The sequence below is a fragment of the Mus caroli genome, unplaced genomic scaffold, assembly GCF_978045245.1.
Source record: "Mus caroli unplaced genomic scaffold, Mus_caroli_1 scaffold_1, whole genome shotgun sequence".
Taxonomy (NCBI): Eukaryota; Metazoa; Chordata; class Mammalia; order Rodentia; family Muridae; genus Mus; species Mus caroli.
In genome coordinates this window covers 129,959,724-129,979,572 of record NW_028227256.1, presented here as the reverse complement: position 1 = coordinate 129,979,572, position 19,849 = coordinate 129,959,724, and the positions used below count along the sequence as shown (strand labels likewise).

At 49.0% G+C, this 19,849-nt stretch overlaps 1 protein-coding gene across 4 annotated transcripts in view; it reads left to right on the top strand.

Annotated features, from left to right (window-relative positions):
• The window catches only part of Sox13 (SRY-box transcription factor 13), a 43,169-nt gene that overhangs the window by 15,830 nt on the left and 7,490 nt on the right, over positions 1 to 19,849 (top strand). For all 4 annotated transcript variants that reach the window (XM_021161800.3, XM_021161809.3, XM_029480257.2 and 1 more), the window contains exons 2-4: positions 16,279 to 16,477; positions 18,672 to 18,783; positions 18,870 to 18,956. In XM_021161800.3, coding sequence (XP_021017459.1) covers positions 16,280 to 16,477; positions 18,672 to 18,783; positions 18,870 to 18,956 — 397 coding nt within the window. In that variant the 5' untranslated portion in view covers position 16,279. The remainder of the gene's footprint in view (positions 1 to 16,278; positions 16,478 to 18,671; positions 18,784 to 18,869; positions 18,957 to 19,849) is intronic.

Genomic DNA, 19,849 nt, shown 5'->3' with positions numbered 1-19,849 from the left:
ACACAGGGCAGCTGTGGTGTCACTTCACTGTTCCGTGTCCTCTGTAGACAGCGGGGCACCCGGAGGTAACGTTATTTCACAGCCCAGCGTGTGCAGCGAAGTCCACAATGGAGCTGTCTGGAAATCAGGGGTCCAGCTTCCAAAAGGCTGCCCTGTTTCAGAAGGGGTTTCCAGGAAAGGCAGCTTCCTGCCCCCCAGCTGGAGGACCTAAGTACACCTGTGTCTGTGTTGCAGGTCGAAGCCTTTAATCTTTCTTAGAGACAGCAGGGAGAGACCTGGATGGCAGAGCTGGGCGCACTCTGTCTGGCTCTGACCATTTCTAGACTCTTCAATTAGTGGCTCTAATTATGGCCTTCTGAGCAGCCTGCTGCCCTTCTGACGCTGTGTCAGAGGCTAGTTGCCAGTCTGTGGAGCTCTTGTCTTGGCCTATATGTGGATTAAAGGTGTGTGAAATACAGTTTATTAAGAGTTTGTTAACTGTGAGTACACGTGTGCGTTTGGACGGGGGTACTAGGTATGGAACCCAGGGCCTCAACACATACTATAAGGGAGTGAGGGGGGGACATAATCCCAGTGCTTGAGAAACTGAGGCAGGAGGATTACTATGACTTTAATGCCATTTAATCTGGACTACAGATTAAAGCCTTGTCTCTACAAAGCATAAAAAGTATGTTAATATATACATACCATCAACGTTACTGATACACCATTATAAAATTGTAGTTCTCTGCCTTCACATTGTTATACAACAGTCACTAACTCCCTCATCCCTCCCCTGAATAGATACCCAGAAACGGCTGTTCATGGGAATTCTCCATTATGCGCTTCCCTGTCCCTTTGACCCCTGCATTCCTAGTCCCTCACAAGTGACAGCATACGGTGATTTGTCCTTTACATGTGTGGCTTTTTTCACTTAGCGTGTTCCATGGTTCATTCAAGCTGCGGTGTGTCATTTCCTTCCTTCCTAAGGCCAAGAATCCGTTGTATCTATAAACTGCGTATTGTTGGTTTGCTTCCGCCTTTCGGTTGTCACAGTGTTGCTCTAGAGGAAGAGCTTTCTTTCAGTTCTTGGGGCTGTTGTATATACCTGGGAGGGATTGCTGGATCAGATGGGAATTCTGTGTCCATGTATTTGTTGTGCATGTCTGTAACCCCAGCTCTGGGTGGTCTACCCACTGTCTACCCGTGTGAAAACAGCCTTCCCAGTGCTTGCTGGCTGTCAGGCTATTTCAAGACGGGGGCCAGAGCAGTCCCATGACCTTCATTGGCCAGGAAGATAGTGTGGATACAATTGGGGCTTGTTCCTTGACCCTGCAAGAGCTGTGAACAGGTCACAGAATTCCTCACCTGTACTGATGTGGGCTCCATGGTCTGGGAACCTTTTCTGCCAGGCCTGCTGTGAGCCTCCCTCCATGGTTGGGGAGCAGTACTGGTCACACAGGAATGGGGCTGGTTCCGGCTCTCTAAAACAGCTCTCCTCGGCCCCGTTAGAGAGGGGCTCCATCAGCCAGTCTGTGGGCTCAGCCTCTGCGTTGCCATTGGCTGTGATTTTTGCCTCCTATCTTGTGTCTCATCAGTCGGATGATTGATAGGAACTGTTTCACAGGGCTGATGAGTGACATGACAGGGCTGAAGCTGACACTCCACATTGTTAGTCAGTTCCTGTTTCCTGGTTTGAGAGGCTGCCTGGCCTCAGATCTCCTGAGTGTCTGCTTCTTTCTCCTTAACAGAGGTGCCCACCTCAAACAATTCCTCTGAAGAACAAGGAAGTTAATAGGAGTAAAAACAATTTAAGTAATGCTGGGCATGAAGTAAACACTCAAGGAAAGTTAGCTATGGTTGGAGGCCCTCAGCCGCACATGCCAGGGTGACTCAACCTCTCACTGAAGCTGCAAACTTGCCTGATTGCCCAATACTCACGGTTCTATAAAACGTTTTGGATGTCAACACTATAAGTGTCTTTCTTCTTGGTGCTGCCTCAGGGTCCCTCCCGTGCTCACTAGTCATCCCACCGTTTTGCCTCGGTTTCCAAAGAGTGTCAGTGGTCGAAGCAGAGCCTGGGGCTAAAGCTCTGGGCCAGCAGAGATGCACACTTCATCCAGTTCATTCTTTCGTTCATTTGTTTGTTCGTTCAACCAACCAACACTAACGTACTAAGTCTCACTCTGTCCTCTGCAGACTTGTGCTGAGTGCTTTATATACAGCAACTTGAAAGCTCTCCAGTCTGCCTTCAAGAAGGTGGTGTGAGCTCCACCGCAAGTGGAGACTCAAACTGTAAAGAGAGGCAGTCTCAGTGTTCAGCAAGCAAGGTGGGCAATTCCCCACTCCTGCCCTCAAGTCCCCTAATCTATCCAGTTGCTGTGGTAACAGTCAGGACAGTCAACTGGTTAGGAACTTTGTCTATATTATCTCATTTTACACAAACCCACAGTGTGTGTGTGTGTGTGTGTGTGTGTGTATGTCCATATTGTTATATTTACAGACAAAGGAAGTGGCAGGATTAAAGAGTTAATAAATTGGCCATTGAGAAGAGGGTTTGGCTTTGGATACAGGACCCAGAGCATAGGAGCTAGATTTAACTGGAAGGCTTCCTCCCTGGGGACTTGCTTTTGTGGGAGCAGGAAGGCACCATGCAAACAGGCCTCTCCAGCTATGACGCCTGTGCACCACAGCAACCACCAGCACAGCCCAAGAACCTTGGGTGCAGTAGCGGCACACGTACCTTGGTGGTTACCAACAGCTCTTTAATGAGATTTAAGAAGGCTCAATAAGAGAGAAAACCATGCCTGGTACTAGAAATCTCGATGACTAAGCTAGTGAAGTCATGGATTTGGAATATACTTTCATTTATTTATTTATTTATTTATTTATTTATTTATTTATTTATTGTACGTGAGTACACTGTTGCTGTCTTCAGATATAGCAGAAGAAAGCATCAGACCCCATCACAGATAATTGTGAGCCACCGTGTAGTTGCTGGGAATTGAACTGAGGACCTCTGGAAGAGCAGTCAGTGTTCTAACCACTGAGCCATCTCTGCAACTTTTTTTTTTTTTCCTGTCATGGATTTTGAAAGGAGAACCTCCAACCACCAGTCTACTAAATCAGTATAATCCCTGACTACATTCTAAATACCTATCCTTACACTCACAGATAGGTGTTCCTTTATCAAGGAAACTTCTCTTTGCAATAGATGGGAACCAGTAAAGAAAACTACAACTGATTATCAGAATGCGGAGTCGTGGAGCCCAGCCCTAGTGGGTAGATACATTTACAATTCCTGCACCTAAGGTTTGGGGATCATTTCCAGAATAGGGGTTGGAAACATTGTAAAAACCAGAAGAATAGGAAATGCACTGTAAGATTGTGTCTCCTAGAAATGTTAGAAACCACAGCCATGATGTCTCAGCAACATGGCTGCCTCATGTGAACTGAATAGAGATGACACTGACAGACATGCTAGTGTGGAGAGGGGAAAGCTTACAAGGCCTCAGCCAGCCCACACGTGGTAGAAGGTCTGTGTAGCAAAGATGAAATTCTTCTTGGATGATGGGTAAACACAGCTTATTGCAGACTGTCTGGATCATTCCCCTCTGTGGCCATCCTTTTGTCTCCATGTTCCCCTTGTTCTTGGGCTTGGCATGCCGCTGCCTGGGTTAATAGAATGGCGATTCACGCTGATGGGAGGCAAATGAGGCTCTTCTGAGGAGCTGGTGAGTTCTGACACGACGTGTCATCCCAGGAAGGGAAGATGCAGTAGGTCATGCTCGGTCCAGTGATTGGTCTGGGCAAGCAGGGCCTTCTGCTTACTTGGGCTTCCTTCACAAATCTCTATCCTGCCTGTCCCCACTGTGGGTATCTGAGGGCTCAAAGTACTTGTCAGAGAGATATTACGTTGTTGGGGATACCAAAAGGACATTTAGGGCACCAGTTCTGGGGGTACTCCTGTTACATCAGTCACTAAAGAGGCAGGAGTATCAAGGCCAGCCTGAGGTCCTACCTTAAAACCATAAAGGACTAGGGGGTGCTTTGACCAGAACAGGATTAAACAGAGAGAGGAAGTATAAGAAGGAATAGCTAAAATTAAAGGCCCTTTGAGGGGTACCTACTATAGTAGAAGTGTTTGTTTGTTTGTTTGTTTGTTTGTTGAGACAGGGTTTCTCTGTGTAGCCCTGGCTGTCCTGGAACTCACTCTGTAGACCAGGCTGACCTCAAACTCAAATCTGCCTGCCTCTGCCTCCCAAGTGCTGGGATTAAAGGTGTGTGCTACCACTGCCTGGCTAGAAGTGTCTTAAAAAGACACACACACACACACACACACACACACACTGGTTGCTCTTCCAGAGGTCCTGAGTTTAATTCCTGCAACCACACAGTGGCTCAGAACCATCAGTAATGGGATCTGACACTCTTTTCTGGTGTGTCTGAAGACAGCTATGGTGTACATATATACATAAAATGAACATGAATATATGTATATGTTTGTGTGTGTGTGTGTGTGTATGCGTGTGTGTATATATATATATATATACATACACACACACACACACACTGTATGGAATCACCAAATAATGGAGAGACAAAGCCCCAATTAGACATCTCCTTGCCACCAAATGAAACCTCCAGAGATTAGTTGCATTGTTGGCCAAAGAGGCACCGTGGAAACCCCAGACAACCTAGGCCTTTGGCTGTTGTCCAGAGTGGTAAAGCACTGTTGCTGAAGACAGCGCCTACAGAACTCACTGACCACAGGGAAGTAGGGCTGGTGCCTCCCTAGAGCCCTCACCCTACTGACTCACGTTCGCAGTGCTGAACACTACTCTGCACTCTCTCGGGGAGAAAGGTAAACACCAACGTAGATACAAACCCTTCATCTAAAATGGTGACCTGCCCACAAGATACACTGTACAGTCGTGACAGAAAGTTTGTGTGACTAGCCAGCTATCTCATGAGAATCCATGCTCCACACTGCTTGGGTGGCAGAGGACCTGAGGCTTTTGTAGGCCATGGGCCTGAGGGAAGCCAAACACCATGTTCTGCTTAAGCAATAAAAAGGACATGGTTTTCTCAGCCATCATCAGAGAAGCTTCCTCCTGCAGCAGATGGGAACAGATACAGAGACTCACAACTGGGCAATGTGCAGAGAGTGAGAGATCTTGGAACCCTCAGTCCTAAATGGGATGTCTCCATCAGATTGCTCTCCTCAGGGTTCAGGAAACTCTGAAGAAGAGGAGACAGAGAGTATAAGAGCCAGTGGGGATGGAAGACACCAAGGAAACAAGGCCTTCTAGACACAGCAGCACTGATGCACGTATGAACTCAAGACTGTGGCAGCGTGCGCAGGTCTGTGCCAGGAGGGATCCCAGCGCTGAGAGGGAAGCAGACGCAAGACCCCATCCCTAATCCAGAAGCTATCTGTAGTTGATAAACTGCTTGCAAGGGGAACACTAGTTCTCTTCAGCTGCGTCCCACTGGGTGTGCAAACCGGCTTTAAGGGTAGGCCCTGTGTCCAGTAGTAGATGGCCCACACTAAGTGAACTAACTGGTATTTTTTGGAGTGATTTTTGGTTTTGTTTTGTTTTTCCTTCCAGGTCCATTACTTACATATACTTTTCAATTTTGCGTCTTCACGAGATTTCTGTATATGCAGAGGGGTTTTTCTCTGTGTATATGTTTCTTGTGTCTTTTTTTTGGCTCTTTGTTTTCTGCTAAACAGGTTTTGTCCTATTATAGTTTGTTTTTATTTTATTATTTATTTTAGATGCCTGTTTTCTAATGAGAACGAGAGAGAGGATGTGGGTTTGGGTGGGTGGGAAGATGGGGGAGGACCTAGGAGGAGGAGGACAAGTTGATAAAATATATGCTATAAAAAAAAGTCTCTTCAGTTTAAAAAAAGAAAAAATTACAAAGATAATACAAACCTAAACTCAAAAACCAAACCAAACCAACAACAATAACAAAAAAACCCAAAAACCCAAGGGCTGGGATGCTATAGCTTACTAACGGAGCTCTTGCAAGCATGCCTTAAACCTGGGTTCCATCCTTGGCATTGCCTGTGTGTGTGTGTGTGTGTGTGAGAGAGAGAGAGAGAGAGAGAGAGAGAGAGAGATTGAGAGAGAGAGAGAGAGAGAGAGAACAGGGATGGGGAATGGATATGCTGACCGAAGTCATCTTGAGTAAGGGTGTGAGATAGAACCAAAGGATGGGAACCCACGTGGTGAAGCCAGACTTGTATCTTTGCTTATCTGATCATCTAAGGATGGCGTTTGTTCCCTTTTATCTTTTCATTTCCTTGCAGTGTCAAGTCTGGAACCTCACACCTCCAGGGCCAGTGAGGTCCAGAGGTTTGGGGTAGAGAGTCTAAAACTGTCCTGTTCCATTCTTGCTGCTTAGGGGCCAGAAGCCCCCACCCAGATCTCTAGCATATAAACGGGGGAGAGCGGGGACGTCTTGGAGAGTGCAAGGATCTTAGGAGTCATGTGCCTGGAGACTGAGAAGACCAGATATTCATCTCAATTCCAGGGAAGGTCTAGGGAGCCCTTCTTGCTTCTCTTATTCCCCATCCCCAACCATGTATGTTGCCAGATTCTTGAAGTATGTATCACTCTGGTAACCACAAAGCAGGTATTAGATACTCTGTGTCCGGGAAGCAGCAGGTATTAGATACTCTGTGTCCGGGAAGCAGCAGGTATTAGATACTCTGTGTCCGGGAAGAAGCAGGTATTAGATACTCTGTGTCCGGGAAGAAGCAGGTATTAGATACTCTGTGTCCGGGAAGAAGCAGGTATTAGATACTCTGTGTCCGGAAGAAGCAGGTATTAGATACTCTGTGTCCGGGAAGCAGCAGAGGGGGTTTTGTTGTTTTAAAAGGGGATTTCATGTAGCCCAGGGTAGCCTGGAACTTGTAATCCTTCAGCTGCACCTCCAAAGTGTTCTGTTAATACTGTCTGATTGAAACTAAGGTTTTGAGAAATAGTCCTCCCTCCAAGTTCCTTCCCCCGCCCCTCTTCCTCCTCCTCCTTGAAGAGAGTTTAAGCAGTCTTGGCTGTCCAGGAACTTGCTTTGTTGACCAGGTTATCCTTGAACTCATGAAGATCCACCTGCCTCTGCTTCCTGAGTGCTGGGATTAAAGGTGCATGTCACCAACCATCCAAGTGTCTTGGCTTCTTTCTTTCTCTCTCTCTCTCCTTTGTTCTTTTGTTCTTTCATGGCTTATTTCATTTTATGTGCATTGGTGTTAGGGTGTCAGATCCTTTGGAACTGGAGTTACAGACAGTTGTGAGCTGCCATATGGGTGCTGGGAATTGAACCCAGGTCCTTTGGAAGAGCAACAGTGCTCTTAACCACTAAGCCATCTCTCCAGCCCCAGCCTTGGTTTCTTTTGATCACCTTTTCCTTATCCAGAACTTATCAAGACTGACCGTGTGAACCTTGAACATAGTGGTCAGTTTGTCTTTATTGGGTTAAAACATAGGGGTAGTGGGAGAATGAGTGGGCACCAACCAGAGGATGTAAGATGTAGGCTTGGTGTTCAGACATCCCTCCTTTGTCAGATAGGATGTCCCAGACTCTGGCTTCTGTAGTGTTATTTTAAGAAAGAGATTGCGAGCCGGGCGTGGTGGCGCACGCCTTTAATCCCAGCACTCGGGAGGCAGAGGCAGGCGAATTTCTGAGTTCGAGGCCAGCCTGGTCTACAAAGTGAGTGCCAGGACAGCCAGGGCTACACAGAAAAACCCTGTCTCGAAAAACCAAAAAAAAAAAAAAAAAAAAAGAAAGAGATTGCAGCATCCTGTAGTGCTTGTGGCCAAGTAAAGGTATACTGTGACTGCTCACATTTTTTTTTAAAGATTTTATATTTATATGAATATACTGTTGCTGTCTTCAGACACACCAGAGAGGGCATCAGATTCCATTACAGATGGTTGTGAGTGACCATGTAGTTGCTGGGAATTGAACTCAGGACGTTGGGAAGTGCTCTCAACCTCTTAGCCATCTCTCCAGACCGCTCACATTTTGTTTCTCCTTAATTTGGCTACTACTCAGGCCTGTTCCTGGTGAACTTGTAATAAGGTTGACCAGTCCCTGCTGCAACAGCCTAGACTTCTTCCCTTCCTGGGAGACAAGAATGGCCCAGTCAAATTCTTGGTTCTGTTGGAATGTTGCACACCTGAAGATACATGCCATCAGCTCTCCAGAGAAGATCTCTTGGGGACGCATCACAGTATCAGCCCCAGCAGCACCTCTCTCTTGGGTCTAACTTTGTATTGATTGACAATGCTTGGTTTTTTTTTTTGTTGTTTTGGTTTGTTTTTTTTTGTTTTTGTTTTTGTTTTTTTTTGAGACAGGGTTTCTCTGTGTAGCCCTGGCTGTCCTGGAACTCACTCTGTATACCAGGCTGGCCTCGAACTCAGAAATCCGCCTGCCTCTGCCTCCCAAGTGCTGGGATTAAAGGCGTGCGCCACCACGACAATGCTGTGGCGCCTTTCTGTTGCTGGAAGACCATGTGGCGGTTGGGGGAACCACCTCAGGTACTGACTCTTCCAGGCCACTGCTCTCCACTTTATGGGACTTGTATCCCTCAGAAAGCCCAGTGCTGAGTTGGGTTCCGGGCTAGAGGCACTCGCTGGGTGGCCACCACCTTTCTCAGGCTCTGGGCAGGGGCTAGAGTTTCACTGAGCCTCCATCTGCCTATGTGGATAGATACCACTTGGCCAGCCAGTGGGATCCATCAGTCCTGGGGCTGGAGTATTGTCTGTTCTTAGCCAGCTGAGAGACTTAAAACAGCCACAGCTGGATCTCATCCACCATAGGTCTGCTGCAAGGGGCACGGGGACCATCAGGAAAGGGTTGCCCTCAACCTGCAGCCTGCCCAGCTCCCAGCCCTGAGTAAACACAGAGATAGGATCGGGTGGAGTCAGGAAGGGTGGCAGGGTGCGGCCTGTGGGAAGAATGGCAGGATGTGGCACGGGGCACCATTCTGGGCACCCACGCCTTGGGACTATTGTTCAGGGCAGCCTGAGGCTCTCAACTCTCTGGGGTTTCAGAGGAAGTGACATTCCCTTTGGGACCAGGGCCTGCCCCACCCATGTTACATGGATCTCTTTCCCTGGCGATGCCCTTGGCACCAGCCACTCTTGACAAGCAGGGGGTGGGAAGGACAGCCATGGAGGTTTGCTGTGCCCAAGTGGCCCTCCCTCTGAGGGTCTGCCTGCCTGTTGCATCTGTCTTCCTGTGCCCCGGGTCTGAGTCACAGTCAGTCGATGATAACTTCAACCTCTCTCTGCATCTTGTGCGGAGGGAATGGGAACTGTGCATCTGGAGGGAGGAAGGGCTGAGAGTGAAGACTTTTCTTTGATTCCCATTCAGCTGGGTCTGTGGCTGGGTGATTAGAAAAGAAAGTGGCTGGTGGCTTGTTTGGGGCAGAAGGGGGTTGGCAGAGAGTGGGAGTTGGAGTGGGGAAACCTGTTTGTGGGGAGAATGGGGGGCAAAAAGGTGGCACTCTGCCCCTCGTCGTCCTTGGAGGGGCTTCTCCACCCCTTTATCCAGACACTGGATTCAAAGTCCCAGGCAGCAGCAGTTCAGAAACTCAAGGGAGAAGATGGCTGAAGCCCCCTCCTGTGAAGGGACGGCACCCTTTGAGGATGCTTAGTGAGATCAAGTTAAAGAGGAAGGACTGTGGGAGACCTGTGAGGTGGGCTTCCTAGGAGAGAAGGGACAGGGTAGAGGAGACGCTTACTGTTCAACCTCCTTGTTGGTGGAAGGCCCCTGACTGTAGTTCTGAAGTAGGGCTATCCCAAGGAGCACACACACTTGACTTCTCTAGGCCTCGCTCTCTCTCCATTTATTTAAAAAGTGGGATGCTGGACAGGAGGGAGGGCCACAGATAACACAGGAGAACTTCCACTGAGCTGGGTGCTGATGAGCGTTATCTGATTGATGGCTCCTGGCTAGGACTTGGGGTTACAGAATAGGGTAGAACTGGGGGAGGCCCATAATTGTCTCCTGTGCACTGAGGGCTTTGGGTTTGGGGCATCTGGAAAGAGGGAAATCCCCCGAGAAGGCATGGCATGCGCTTTGCAAGGAAGGAGTTATTAAGGAGATTGATAGGGTCTTTAGCCCCTGGAGAAGAAGGGGCTTCAGGGAGGCTCCTACCAGGTCTATAAGAAAGTGCTTGTCCCGGCAGGGGAGAAAGAAGGAGGAATGAGCTTGCTCTGCTGCTGCTGGTGTCCTTCACACAAAGGACACGGAGCAGCATCAGTCTCCCTTGCTCCAGGCACTGTGCTAGGACCTGGGGCTACTGTGATAAGTGTAAAGTGCATGGGTCAGGTTCCCAGGCAATGGGGGAGAGTCGGAAACATCGTCAGGCATTCTGAGGCATCACCAGCTGTGATTGGTCCTTTGAGGACCAAGTTCAAGGTGCCCTGAGAATGTAAAACAGGCACATTTGATAGGTTACCTCTTCATCTTGGGTTCTCTTATCTCCATTGTGCTGTGCAGGGAGTCCCAAGATGCCATTTCCTGATATCAGATAACCCTGTGTATGACCTGAAGGTATTAGGTGGGTATGGGAGAACTGGAAAAGGGCATCCACCAGAGAAGATGGCCTGTGGGACACGCTGGAACTCAAGTACGTGCTGCTGTGTGCTATCTATCTATCTATCTATAGATAGATAGATAGATAGATAGATAGATAGATAGATAGATAGATAGATGAGATTGGCTGTGCTGCTCAGTGGTAGAGTACACACTAGGCTGGTGAGGTCCTGGGTACAATCCCCATCGAAACCCCAAACAAACAGAATGATAAAACGAGTTAGGTGACTCTTGGGTGCTGAGGCAGGTGGATCTGAATGAAGGTCAGTTTGCTCTACACCGTTAGGCCCTGTCTCAGGGAAAGATATTTTTTAAAAAGGTGAGCTCAATGTTTTGTCTAGTGCTAGGAAAATGGCTCAGAGATTGAGAGTGGTTACCGCTCTTGCAAAGGACAAGTGACCAGGTGGCTTACAACCACTCACAGTTCCAGCCATAGCTCCAGGGGGATCTGATGCCTCTGCCTTCAGTATGCATTTATGAGTGCACACACACACATAATTAAAAATAAAACAGATCTTTAAAAGATGGAAAAGAGGAACAAAAAGAGAGGATGTCTTATCTAACCTAACCCATCAGTTTGTACCCACAACCCGTTATAAGCAGGCTGGCGCATCTGTGCGCCAAGCTTTGGGACCCTTGATGTGTTTGATACGGCACATTCCTACTGGCACTGGCTGCATTACTGGGGCTCAGTAGCTAAATGTAGCCAGTGGGGCTGGTTCTGGGCAGTCAGGACAGGCAGTGGACTCTTCTGTTTCCCCCTCAGTGGGGTGGATGGATGGTCACCACGTCCAGTGGGGCAGCACTTGGCCTCGGGCGTTCATCTGACCGTGCTCTCTGGCTGCGGTGGCCGTGACTGCTTGCACTGAGGTAGGAGTTGGAAGCCCAGAGGCTGGGCCTAATGAAGAAGAAAAGCCCTTGGGATCCAAGTGTGGCCAGAGGAGGTGACCTGGTGGCAGCCAGTGGGTGTGGGACAGAGGTGGCTGAGAGCCCAGGGATCAGAAGCCCACAGGCCTTCATTGTGCGCCTGTCACACTTCCTCTGGCTTTATTGCTTTTGTCCAACACCCTATTGTCTGGTTTCCTTTTGTCCCGGCTTTCAGCACCACTGCCTTTTATTTTCCAGCCAGCCTGGTTGTTTTCATTTCTTTTGTCTGAAGTTCCTGAGAGGAAGGTTTTGTTTTCAGCGGTTTGATTAATTCACAGCTTGAGCCCGGGTTTGTTTGTTATGTAATTGTTGCCCTCAGCTCCGGGATAATACCCCGCCCCCACTCCTGCCCCCTGCGGGGCCTGGCTCCCAGCCCCTCCCCAGCCGGATGGGCTGAGCTGCCTGCTTTCTGCAGGTTCTCCAGGCACCCCCAGAACCCCTGGGCCTAACTGGGCTGGGGTCTCTTTTTCTCTTCATCCAGGTGAGATGGGGACCTCTGAGGGTCCACTAGCCCACTCTCGCCCTGCTCTCTCTCTTCTGGGTTGCTGAGGCACCAGGTGCTCAGAAAGTGGGTGGGGGAGTCTGCTGTGGTCTAATCTGTAGGGTGCAATCAAATACACACGTGTCAATTATAATATTCTTGTAACTGGTCTTAAACCACCGTATGTATGTGTTCTGTTGTATACAGAGCTGTAACATTGTATAATTGAGTACACAGTGCCAGAGGGGTTGGTGTAAGCTATAGACTACAGTATACCCTGTACCGGATTGATCCGATGTACAAATGCACTTGTCCCTTTATTTTTGATTCACTGTGATCTGAAAGTATAAGATGGAAAATTCTAGACGTAAATAATTCATAACGGGTTTTTCAGTTGTCTTGCTTTAAATGTGTTTGTTGTGTGTGTGACAGGGAGGAGGTATTTGGTGTGCATGGCAGTCAGGTGACAATTCTGGAGTGGTTCTTACCTTTGACATTTTTTGTTGGTTCCAGGGATCGAACTCAGTCAGCCAGGCTTGCACTGTTGAGCAGCAAGCGCCTTAACCTAGGAGGCTTCTTGACCTTGTTTTGGAGTTTTTAAAACAGCCTCATGAGCCCAGGCTGCCCCTTAACTGTTATGTAGCCAAGGATGACCTCAAACTTGTGACCTTCCTGTCTCTACCTCCTGAGGATCACAGGTGTGTACCACCACATCCAGCTTTTGTGGTTGTTTCTTGAGATACCGTGTCCGTGTGTAACCCTGGTTGTCCTGGAACTCACTCTGTAGACCAGGCTGGCCTTGAACTCAGAGATCGGCCTGCTTCTGCCGGCCTGCCTCTGCCTCCCAAGTGCTGGGATTAAAGGCGTGTGCCACCACCTGGCTGTTAGGTTTGTTTTGGCACACCCAGTTAGGAATAGTGCTGGGGACAGAGTTTAAAACTTTGTACATACTAGGCAAACACTCTACCCCTGAATTACATACACTCCTTTGTCGTACTCAACAGCGGCCCCAACCTGAAGTCACAGGAATGCTGGAATCCCAGTGCTTGATTGGACAGTCTCATCAATTTAAGAACACTTAATTTGCCATGCAGAAAATCTGGGTTTGGTTCCCAGCACCCACACACACACGGTGGCTCATATGACCTGTAATTCCACTTCAGGGAATCTGATGCCTTCTCTGGCTTCCGTGGGCACATGCATGTGCACAAAAATTAACTCAGGCATCCATACATACACATAAGAGGTGAAAGTTCTCTGTAGAGGGAAAATTGTTTGTTAAAGTTGATAAAACCTAGTGAGAAGACACCGACTGTGGGATAGTGAAGAAAGGAAAAGGATTTTGTCATTTTTTTAAAAAAGATTTTTTATTATAAAATAAATATGTGAGTGTACTGTCTCTCTCTTCAGATACACCAAAAGAGGGCATCAGATCCCACTACAGATGGTTGTGGGCCACCATGTGGTTGCTGGGAATGGAACTCAGGACCTCTGGAAGAGCAGTCAGTGCTCTTAACCGCTGAGCCATCTCTCCAGCCCATGGTTTTGTCATTTTTGCTGCATCTCAGACTGCAAGTGAACAGCTTTGGTGTGGGACCATGGCTGGTTAAGCTGGGGAGTAATGGAGCTACAGGAATCTGCTGGGGGCATGTCCCATACGTGGCAATTGTGTGTCACACAGCCCCTCTGTTTAAGGGTCTTTTACTGCATCTGATGGTTGCCCTGTGCCTGCTCTGAAAACTGAATCCCTGTGCATCTAAGTCCATTTTCTCCCATTGTAGAGACTGGGGTGACAAGTACCTTTGTCTGGGTCACCCCACGGCAGGAGGCCACAGGAATACCAGTCAGCTAATAAACTAATCAATTCAATTTTCCAGCAACACCACACGCACGCCACCTCTCAGTGATGACATCAATCCATTTGTGAAGGCAAAGGGCTCCTGACCCAATCACCTCCAATGAGGCCCCACCTCCCAATGTTTTTCCAAGAGGCCAGGTCCTTGTGTACTACTGGAGTGTGGAGCACACCTCTAAGTGCTTGCCCCAGGAACTGGGGAGGGTGGGCAACTGCTGCTCTGGCCTTTCGCCTGCCGTGATCTTGGAAACAACTTTGCAAAGTTCAGCTGATGCTCATCCTCTGGTGATGTTGAGCGGTCATGTGGTAGGAGAGGAGGCAGCTTTGCACGAGCGTCTACCAAGCATATTGCAGGTTGGGCATGGTGGCATAGACCTGTGATCCCAGCACTGGCATTTAAGGCCATCCTCAGCTACATAGTTCAGTTCTAGCCTGGCTATAAATGAGACCCTGTCTTGGAATACAAACAAATGTAAAAACCCAAGAGATAGGGATGGTAAGATGGCTCAGTGGTTAGGAGCACTTGATGCTCTTCCAGAGGACCTGGATTCAGTTTCCAGCACCCATTGGTAGCTCACAGCCATCTGTAACTCAAGCTCTAGGGGATCCAATACCCTGCTCTGGGCTCTGAGGTTACCAGGCATAAATGTGAAATACATATTTACATATAGGCAAAATGCTCATACAGATAAAATAAATATTAAAAAACGATTTTTGGAGGAAAAATAAAGCCACAGAGCTGCAGAGATGGCTTAGCAGTCGGAGTGCTTGCTGCTCGGTGGGGGACCAGAGGTCGGTTTCCAGCACCCACATCTGCTGGTGTAGCAGTTCCCCAGTTAACTCTACTCAGATCGTCCCAGCAGTGGCTCCTTGCTGCCTGCGCCAGTGTTCTAGGTTCTGAAATGAAACACACGCACACTCACACTCAAACACAGCCTTATATTTTAATATGCCTTAAACAGCTCAGTGACTGGGCTATTTCCAAACCTCCACATGGCTAACACAATCCCCTCTGATATTCCTGAGTTATTGCTTACTAAGACCTAAAACCTGTATTCCATCTTGGCTGCCAGAACCCAGACCTGCAGGCCCCACCCCCACCCCCCCACGGCAAGTCCCCAGCACATACATGACAGCTGTGTTCTCTGTCCTGCAATACCTCAGGCGTGGCTTCTATTCCTTTCCTGGCATGGCAGCTATCTCCCTGACTGCTCTTCCTTAGTCCCTTGTCTGGGAATCCTAAAGTCTCTCCTTTGTCTCCCTACCCAGCCATTGACAACTTTATTTACCAATCAAAACCAACCGGGGGGCAGGATCTTCTGTGCTGATGGTGGCTCACTTCCACCTTGACTCCTCCACCTTCAGGAGAGCTGATGCCCTCCTGTAGCCTCTCGGCAACCCCCTGCACGTATCCACGCACATAACACGTAATTAAAAATTAAGAATAAATCTTTAAAAAAACAAAACAAAAAAGAACCCTCAGGAAATCCCCAAGTTTGGCATTACAAGTATCAGTGCCAGCAGGGGCAGACTCCACTAGGGATGCTGAGCTAGAGAGCAGAACAGAATGCCATTCATCTGTATTTTACAATGAGGCATGTGATATACAGACATGTAAATATGAGAAATATTTCACTTTGACTGGTCCCTGCAGTGAGAAGAATGACTGGCTGTGGGTTCGTCGTAGAGCAGATGCGTAACTTGTGTAGGGTCCTAGGTTTGATCCTCAAGTCCATTAAAAAATAAATGTCTTGTACTAGGGAGATGGTTCTTGGCTTTCTTTTGGTCAAATTGGGAAGTAAGGCATCTCTGTACGCTGTGTGCTGATTCTAGCCATGTTGGTCATTGAATTGGAAGTTCAAATCCAAATATTTTTGGGGATAGAGTCTCACTGGCTAACTCTGGCTATTCTTTGAACTCACTTTGTAGACGAGGCTGGCCTCTAACTCACAGACATCTGCCTGCCTCTGCTTCCCAACTGCTGGGATTAAAGGTGTGGGACACACCTGGCCTTCAAATCCAGGCTCTTATACTGCAGACTCTTGGTCTGAATCTGTAGTCGCTACATCCAGGACACACATACAGTGTTCAGTTCTCTTGGGTTCAGAAGCAGCCAGTTAGCCACGCTGGCTTCCTCTGGTGAGCCCCTCAGCTCACTAGACACAACATTGCAAGTACCGGTGGCCTAAGGACGCAGCTCGGCTGGGTTCACTCTGTCATGTGCGAGGCCCTGGCACTGGGAAAGAAAAAGGAGAGAGCCAGTCCTAAAGCAGGCTTGTGTAGGCGTACGGATCCTTGAGCAGGGCCAGGAGGTGCTTTGTTGGGGAAACAAAGGGCGGAGGTACTTCCTGGCGGGCAGAGTGGGTTTATAACTGGGCCATGAGCCTCATTCACTCAGTGTCCTCTGTCCCTCCTTCTGCAGGATGTCCATGCAGAGCCCCGTCTCTGTGCAGCTGGCCCCAGACAGCGCTAGCACCATGGTGAACTGCACCATCAAGTCTGAGGAGAAGAAGGAGCCTTGCCACGAGGCTCCCCAAGGTGCAGCCCCTGCAGTGGAGACCCAGCCTGGAGACCGGGCCCTGGCCTCTCAGGATGCCGCCAATGCTAAAGCTCCTCCTCAGGTGCCTAGCACTCTCTAGGGACCCCCGGGGTCACTCCACCTTTGTGGCTTCACAACTGAGGCCAAGTCACCCTTTCTAGCAGGCCTGCATGTTCTTGCCTAGCTCTTGTGTGCAGCTCTTCTCTGCAAGGGCAAGGTGGGGCCTAGGTGCGCAGAGGGGAGGGGCCACTGTGGTCAGGGCTACAAACTGAGTCACCTGTCAGAACAGGACAGGGGCTAGCTGCGTTCATCCCTCCCTGTGTGACATTCCCAGAGGCCAGAGTCCTTGTACCGATGACTAGTTGGGGATGAGATACACGTGACCTGGCAAAGATAGTCTCACGGAGTTGGAATAAAACTGCTGCTCACAGACTGATTTCCCTAAGATGAGGGGGCTTGGGTTGGAGAGATGATTCAGGGGGTGGAGTGCTTGCTGCACTGTGTGAACCTGGAAGTTTGGATTCCTAGAACCCTTGTGAAAAAGCCAGGAAAGTGTGGCCGCTGCCTGGAGCCAGAGATTGGGAGTCCCTGCAACAAGAGACCGGGAGATCTGCCCCACTAAATAAATAGTAGTGCTTGTCAAATGTGGGCCGACAGACAGACAGACAGACAGACACTCTCTCTCTCTCTCTCTCTCTCTCTCTCTCTCTTTCTCTCTCAAATACATTTGCCTCAGTAAATAAATGACAGTGTTGTCAAATGCGGGCCTCCAGACACACACACACACACAAATGCATCTGCCTCAGTAAATAAATGACAGGTGCTTGTAACACACACACACACACACACACACACACACACACACACACACACACGAAAGGGAATTGAAGTATATGGTAGGGACCTCTGCAGGTCTACAGGAAATTTCATTTGATAACTCTAAAGAGGAGCTCAGTTTGGAAGAGTGGTCAGAGAATGCGTCCTAGAGGACTGAGGGCCTTAGGCACAGGAGGCGTGGGGCTTGTGGCACGGGACACTGCTGCTGCTGCTTCTGCAGGGGCGTGGCTGTGGTGCCTCCGCTGCTGCCGCCTCCTCTTGTTTTTGTTTTTTGTTTTGTTTTTTTGTTTCTTTATGATCAGGCTGGCTAGAAACTCACAGAGATTCCCCTGCCTCTGCCCCTTGAGCTCTGGGATTAAAGGTGTGTGCCACCATGTCCGGTTGAATGCTTCTTCTAATATAATGAGGGTTTTTTTTTTTTTTTTTTTTTTTTGCCTGAATGTGTGTAAGTGTTCCACGTGCGTGCCTGGTGCCACAGAGGTCAGAAGAGAGTGTCAGATCCCCTGGAACCGTGAACCACCATGTGGGCACAGGGAACTGAACCTGGGTTTTCTACAAGAGCAACAAATACTCTTAATTGCTGAGCCATCTCATCAGGCCCAAATTTTTTGTTTGTTTGTTTTTTGGGGTTTTGTTTTATTTTTATTTTTATTTTTTTATTTTTTGGTTTGTTTCTGTCTAGGAGTATGTGCACGTTGAGTGCAGTTGCCCTCAGTGACCAGAAGAGGGTGCTGGATCTTCTGGAGCTGGGTGTGGGTGCTGGGAACTGAACTCTGGTTCTCTAAGGCTTGGCTCCAGCTCCAGGGATCACTTAGGGAAGCCACAGTGGGTGCCTGCAAGTAAGCAGCCTGCTGGAGCAGCATGTGGGTTCATAGTAGCGACTAGCTGAGGGTGAGCTCTGTGTTAGGTTCTTCTCTAGTGCTGGGACAGATGTCTGAACAACCTACAGAAGAATTTATTGCCCACAGTTCGAGGGTAAATATCGTGGAGAAGGCATAATGGCCAGGAACTTGAGGCCTCTGGCCACGGTGCGTCTGTAGTCTGGTAGGGGGCAGGTAAAACAGTCCAGGATCCCACATTCAGATTGAATCTCCCCTTATCAGTTAAACCACCCTCATAGACAAACCTAGCAGTGTGTTTCCATGGTAATCCAGTCCCATCATCAGCCCCTCCTGAAGTACTGGCCTCTTTCAGATACTTTAGTACCAAGATCTTAGAGACAGGCCTGACTTTCAGAGTTGTCAGGGGCTGGTGTGAGATCCAGCCCAGCCTGGAGTGAAACGCAGGTCTCTTGCTGTCCCCAAGTCCTTGTTCATGTCACTGTGGGGTTGGGAATGCTTTAGGGTTCCTCAGAAAGGACACCTTTGTGCTGCTCAGCCCTCTGTACCATGTGTTCTCCTATCTTGGGAGTGGCAGTGATAATTCTGTGTCTCTTACAGGACTGTGCCTCACCAGAGAGCAGTGGGTCCCCAGAACCCAAGAGACCAGCAGCTTCCGAGGCAGCTTCGGGAAGCCAGGAGCGCCTGGACTTCAACCGCAACTTACAGGAAGGTAGGCAGGATACCTGTCGGGTCAGAGGTGAGGTCTAGGCTAGTCTCTGCTGGCCCTCACCCTGCCCTTCCCTTGCCGCCTTCCAGTTGTGCCAGCCATCGAGAAGCTGCTGTCCAGTGACTGGAAGGAGAGGTTTCTGGGAAGAAGCAATGTGGAAGCTAAGGATGTCAAAGGTGCGTACAGGCCTGCGTACAGAGGGCAGGGAGGGCATTTTAGAGCCTTTCCCTTCTGGTCTAGTCTCGAATGCTGGGTAAACTGAGCCGTACCTCATGCACCTGTCCTGTGACTTTGATCCCACCTGGTCCCACCTGAGGGTCCTCACCATGCCTCGCCTAGAAGACTCTGAGCAGTAGTCTGGCCCATTCCCAGGTGGGGGGGCCTAGGTGGATCCATTCCTGGGATCCATCCCGGCTTTCCTTCAGGACCCTTGGGGCTAGAGACTCAGCAGTCACCTTCCAGCTCTCAGCCTACCTTGTAAGCTAGCTGACAGTTTGCACTCACTGTTGGAGTTGAGGCTGAGCTTTCAGGATGGTAGGGAGAGCTGCTGCTTACCTCAGTGATCATTTTGTCAGTGTTCTCAACCACACCCACAGTGGGAGCTTTATATCAATGCTTCTGCTCCCCCTCCCCTCTACCCCCTCCCCCATTCACTGACTGGGAGTCCCGGGGATGAGGGCCTGAGCTTCTTCAGCATGTTCCAGAGGCATCCTGGGTATAAATGGTCCCCAGTTCAGCTGTTAGGACCAAACTGCCATATCAGACAGCCAGGTTGAAATGGAAGGTGGGGACATGAGCACACATTGCTGTCCCCAAGCCAAACAAATACCACACATTAGCACATTCATCCTCACACTAACCCTGTCAAGTGACTGTCATTGTGCCAATCAGTAGATTAAAAAAGAAAAATCCCAGGGTTGGAGAGATGACTCAGTAGTTAAGAGCACTGACTGCTCTTCCAAAGGTCCTGAGTTCAAGTCCCAGCAGGCACATAGTGGCTCACAACCATCTGTAAAGATATCCGATGCCCTTTTCTGATGTGTCTGGAAACAACTACAGTGTACTCATA